Consider the following 5,738-nt stretch of genomic DNA (forward strand, 5'->3'; position numbering starts at 1 on the left):
TTGCTAAGTAGTCAAAATCTTGATGGTAGCTCCCTTATATGCGGCGTTTTCGGGCAGAACAGGTCAGGGGAGGTCAGTAGCGAGCAAACGGAGCTTAAATAGATTTTTCTCAGTAGCTGCCTGATTGACTCGAAGGGAAAAACGTACGAGAAATGAAAGCCGCCCGGGTCTGTGTACGTTTGCTCAGTAGCTGTTGATTGAATGAGGGGAAAAAAAAAGAGGTGGAGAAATGAGAGGATTTTAGAAAGGCGAGAAGAGAGAGAGAGAGAGAAAAGAAAAAATGAGCTAATATTGACCAATATATATTGCAGTGCTTCCATATATGCATCGCGACGCGAAAAAAAAAAAGTAAACGCATACGAGAAATTATGATAAGATTTGATCGAGAAAACTCAACCCAGAAAGAGCAGAGAGCAGTATTGAGTAATTCATTGTTCATTGCAGTTCTCCCATATATGCAACGCCGTGTGCAACGGACATTTGCCGGACACGGACTCCTTCATTAGGCTCATTATTCATGCGTTCGAAAATTTGACAATGTAACATAAGTGATAGGTTGCACGGATTCATTTGCATAAGTAGTGACTGGAAGGTTTTCTTTTGTTTGGGAAGGCTTGAGAAACAGCATCCCTTCCTCCGCCTCCTCCTCCTCCTCCTCCTCCTCCTCCATTCTCTTTCTTCCTTTCTCTTCCTCTCTTCTTCGCATTTTTCTTCTCTCACTCTCTCCCTCCTTGTTGTGATGCAAGATAAGTTTTGCATAATTCAGTTTAATTCCTCTCTCTCTCTCTCTCTCTCTCTCTCTCTCTCTCTCTCTCTCTCTCTCTCTCTCTCTCTCTCTTTGTGCTTCCATGTCTTTTCATTCTTTTCCCTTGTCCTCCTTGATCTCCTTCTGTTACCCTGTTACTTTTTTATCCTTGTATCCTCTTTCTCTACCCATCCACCCTGTTTCTTACTCTAATTTCCTCAGTTATGTTTCGCCTTTTCCTCTTATCCTTCTTATCTACGTTTTAAAAATTATTTCCTTTCTTCTTTCTTCTTCTTCTTCTTCTTCTTCTTCTTCTCCTTCTTCTTCTTCTTCTTCTTCTTCTTCTTCTTCTTCTTCTTGTTAACTTTCTCCTTTTCCTCTTTTGCTATCTCCTCAAAATCAGTCCCTTTCCTCCTCCTCCTCCTTCTTGTGTGGCTGTCCAAGAGGACTCTCTTCTTCTTCTTCTTCTTCTTCTTCTTCTTCTTCTTCTTCTTCTCCTCCTCCTCCTCCTCCTCCTCCTCCTCCTCCTCCTCCTCCTCCTCCTCGTCTGACTGTCCAAGAGGACGCTTTTCGTCCTCTTCTTCTTCTTCTTCTTCTTCTCGTCTGACTGTCCGAGAGGACGCCTTTCTTCTTCTTCTTCTTCTTCTTCTCCTCTTCGTCTGACTGTCCAAGAGGACGTCCTCTTCTTCTTTCTCTTCTTCTCCTCCTCCTCCTCCTCCTCCTCCTCCTCCTCCTCCTCCTCCTCCTTCTTCTTCTTCTTCTATCGGATTTGTTTGTGAAAGGCCAAGCCCTGGCTTCGTGACGGACGGAGTGCGTTGCGTATTTGTTTTTCCCCGCAAGTGATTATGGGCCTTAATCTTGTCATCTCTCGGCGTCAGCGTAATAAAATCCCAGGCTATGTCTCTGGGACTCGTTCATGCCTTGCACGGGGCGGGATTCGGGTGTCTTCCGAAGGGGACAAAGGCGGACCCATTATGGCGTCACGACGTTTCCTTTCTTTAAAGTTTGTTCTCTCTCTTTTTCTCTCTGACTTCTCTCTCTTTGTCTCATTTTCTTTTGTCTTATTTTTCATTGGGAAATTTAACGGCATAAAGAGACGGTTCGTCCGTCACTTTTACTTTTCGTGTTAGTCGTCTGTATAAGAAAACTATTGCGACGGCTTTGTCCGTCCGCACTTTTTCTGTCCGCCCTCAGGTCTTGAAAACTACTGAGGCTACAGGGCTGCAAATTGGTATGTTGATCATCCACCCTCCAATCAACAAACATACCAAATCGCAGTCCTCTGCTTCCAGTAGTTTTTACTTTTTATAAGGGTTAGGTTAGCCGTGGATCATTATCTGGCAAGCTTTCCTGAGGTGTGTGACACGCCTTTACTCGACCACATCTGGGGAGCAACTGAGCGCTGTCCGGGCGGTAGTTGCTGATGGCTTTATACAGCGTTATACGCTTTACAGAAAACTCGATTGCGCCAAAGAAACTCTGGCGCATTTTTTAACTTTTTTTATATTATGTTTTATCGCAATCTTTTTAGCAGTTATACTGGTTAAATAGGTTTATATACCCCCTTTTTTAACATCTTTTGTTTAATGTTAGTATTTTTTGTCTATTGATTAGTATATTTTATTTAATAATTAGTATATTTTGTTTGATAAGTAGTATATTTTGATATTTCTGGGCTTGTGTTTTCATACTTGTAAAATCTTACCTGTAAGTATTTCGAATCCATTGAGCGTTACTTATCAGAGGTATTACAATTATCTGTGTATTTTGAATCCTTTTTGCGTTAGTTATTAGAAATAATACAACTAATTACCTGTGCTTGCTTGCACTTAAAATATTTTGAATCCATTTTGCTTTATTTATTAGAGGTAAGACAAGCAATTTCCTGTGCTTGCTTACAATTATAATATCTTGAATCCTTTCTGCGTTAGTTATTAGAAGTAATACAATTAATACCTGTGCTTGCTTACACCTGAAATATCTTGAATTCTTTTTGCGTTAGGTATTAAAAATAATACAAGTAATTACCTGTGCTTGCCTACACTTAAAGTATTGTGAACCCTTTTTGCATTAATTATCAGATGTATTACAATTACCAGATGATAGTTATTAGAAGTGTTACAAATACTAGATGTTATTAACTAGATACAGATACTAGAAATAATTTCTGTCAGCAGATATTAAATGAAGTCGATTCGTATTCATAGCGGATTACCAAATCTCCCCTCGATGTACAGTAGGTCACAGATGATGGAGGGACTCGCTGGAGCGCTGGTTATAAATACGCTCGTTACTCCCGATCCGAAGAAGAAGTGCTTTACGATCACTAGGCAGCTCCCTAATAAGTCATCCATCACTGCTCCGTGGGCGGCGGCGGCGGTGGGTCGGGAAGGAGGGTGGGGGGGAGAAATAGGAACACCTCACGAAAAAGATCTTGGCCCGGGATGTGAAGCAATCGAGGAATTACGTCGCGGAGGGAAACGGGACTGGGAAAAATTGGGCATTGTGTTCCTCGAGGAGTCCTCTCTCTCTCTCTCTCTCTCTCTCTCTCTCTCTCTCTCTCTCTCTCTCTCTCTCTCTCTTTTTCCCCCAGCTCCGTCTCCTTGATAGCTCTCGATTCATGATTGTCGGATAAAAGTGAAATGAGTTTCTTTATCTCGGCTCGTGAGGTCCTCAGATTCATTTCTGTTTTATATATATATATATATATATATATATATATATATATATATATATATATATATATATATATATATATATATATATATTCTACACAGAGGAGAGTTAGGTACAAGCAATTAAGTACTGTAAAAGTATACGTATTATGAACACCATATTTGCAATATAAGAACTTTCAAATTGATATGATATCCGACGTCATGACATAGATTCAGAAGAAGAGGAAGGGTTGCGCAATCACTCGAATTCTGACTGAACGTGAATTATTATACGCTTTACACGTTGCGCAGTGAAGTTTATAAGAGTTGACACCTTCAGAAAATAAATGGCTAGTGGGATATCCGTGATTGGCGAAGGTACGGTCTCTCTCGAAAGGAATCATGAGATGGCATTAATCACAGTGGAGATGGAACGTGAGCCGAGATCGCCTTTTGCATGACAAATGGCTCAGACGACATGGAAAGAGAGAGAGAGAGAGAGAGAGAGAGAGAGAGAGAGAGAGAGAGAGAGAGAGAGAGAGAGAGAGAGAGAGAGTAAATGACCCAGAAAATATAGAAGAGGCAGGCGTGCTCATAGAAGCAGAACCAAAAGAAGCGAGGGAAAAGAAAAATAGATTACGAAAGAGGATGGGGGATATTTGATAATATCTACAAAAGGGAGAATCTAGCAGGAGGCATTATAGGCTTGCACAAGAATGGCGAGGAATCGCTTGCAGATGATAAACTGTAAACTGGGAAAAAGTATGATTAACAGTGAACTGGGAAAAGTATAATCAACAGTGAACTGGGAAAAAGCATGATAAATATTGAACTGGAACAAGTGTGATAAGCAGTGAACTGGGAAAAAGTATGATAAGCAGTGAACTGGAAAAAGGTATGATAAACAGTGAACCGGGAGACAGTATGATCTACAGTGAACTGGGAAAAAGTATGATCAACAGTGAACTGGGAAATAGTGTGATCAACAGCGAACTGGGAAAAAGTATGATTAACAGTGAACTGGGAAAAGTACGATAAACAGGGAACTGGAAAAAAGTATGATAAAAAGTGAACTGGGAAAAAGTATGATCGACAGTGAACTGGGAAAAAGTATGATCAACAGTGAACTGGGAAAAAGTATGATCAGCAGTGAACTGGGAAAAGTATGATAAAAATTGAACTGGGAAAAAGTATGATAAACATTGAACTGGGAAAAAGTATGATAAACATTGAACTGGAAAAAAGTATGATAAACAGTGAAATGGGAAAAAGTATGACCAACAGTGAACTGGGAAAAAGTATGATAAATATTGAACTGGGGAAAAGTATGTAGGATGTTCAACAGTGAACTGTGAAAAGTATGATAAACATTGAACTGGGAAAAAGTATAATAAACAATGAACTGGGAAAAAGTATGATAAACAGTGAAATGGGAAAAAGTATGATAAACAGTGAACTGGGGAGTAAGTCTTCAGCGTCATTGCCTCCAAAACCTTGCGACGTCAAGGTCCTTTCTGAATTTCCGCCTCTCACGTCTCTCCTGCCTTTTGCTTCCACTAATCTCCACTCATCACCAGCTTCCAGTCTCATACTTCTCTTCCAAGTAGGTCTGGGTCTTCCAAGTGACACTTTCACTTGCTGTTCTCCTTGGGATGGTGTGAAGGGCATGCCCAAGGCGCGTCTCTTTTACCTCCTAAATCTTCAATGATTAAGAAATGTGAAAATAATAATAATAATAATAATAATAATAATAATAATAATAATAATAATAATAAGAAGAAGAAGAAGAAGAAGAAGAAGAAGAAGAAGAAGAAGAAGAAGAAGAAGAAGCAGCTCTACTTACCAGAATCATAATGGAATAATAATAATAATAATAATAATAATAATAATAATAATAATAATAATAATAATAAGAAGAAGAAGAAGAAGAAGAAGAAGAAGAAGAAGAAGAAGAAGAAGAAGAAGCTCTACCTACCGAAATCATAAAGGAATAATAATAATAATAATAATAATAATAATAATAATAATAATAATAATAATAATAATAATAACAACAATAATAATAATAAACCTCTGCTTACCAAAATCATAGTGGCATAATAATAATAATAATAATACTAATAATAATAATAATAATAATAATAATAATAATAATAATAATAATCCTCCACTTACCAAAAAACATAACGGAAAGTGAACCTTCCTTGCCCCGGGTCCACTCGTTATTAAGCCTCTACTTACTTACCAATCATAATGGAAAGCAAAGCTTCCTTGCGCCGAGTGGACCAAATGAACCAGGAATGGAAACCGCTTGGGCTCCCACGAATCCCCTAGTG

The 5,738-nt window shown here is 38.9% G+C and overlaps 1 protein-coding gene across 1 annotated transcript; it reads right to left on the minus strand.

Annotated features, from left to right (window-relative positions):
* Window positions 1–1,014: 1,014 nt before the first annotated feature.
* LOC136841122 (uncharacterized) lies at window positions 1,015–5,070 on the minus strand. Its single transcript, XM_067108168.1, has 2 exons — window positions 4,887–5,070; window positions 1,015–1,535 (listed from the first exon to the last, which is right to left on the minus strand). Exons 1-2 carry the CDS (start codon window positions 5,068–5,070, stop codon window positions 1,015–1,017), a joined length of 705 nt encoding a protein of 234 aa, XP_066964269.1.
* Between the last annotated feature and the right edge of the window lie 668 nt (window positions 5,071–5,738).

This window comes from Macrobrachium rosenbergii, chromosome 8 (genome assembly GCF_040412425.1).
Source record: "Macrobrachium rosenbergii isolate ZJJX-2024 chromosome 8, ASM4041242v1, whole genome shotgun sequence".
NCBI lineage: Eukaryota > Metazoa > Arthropoda > Malacostraca > Decapoda > Palaemonidae > Macrobrachium > Macrobrachium rosenbergii.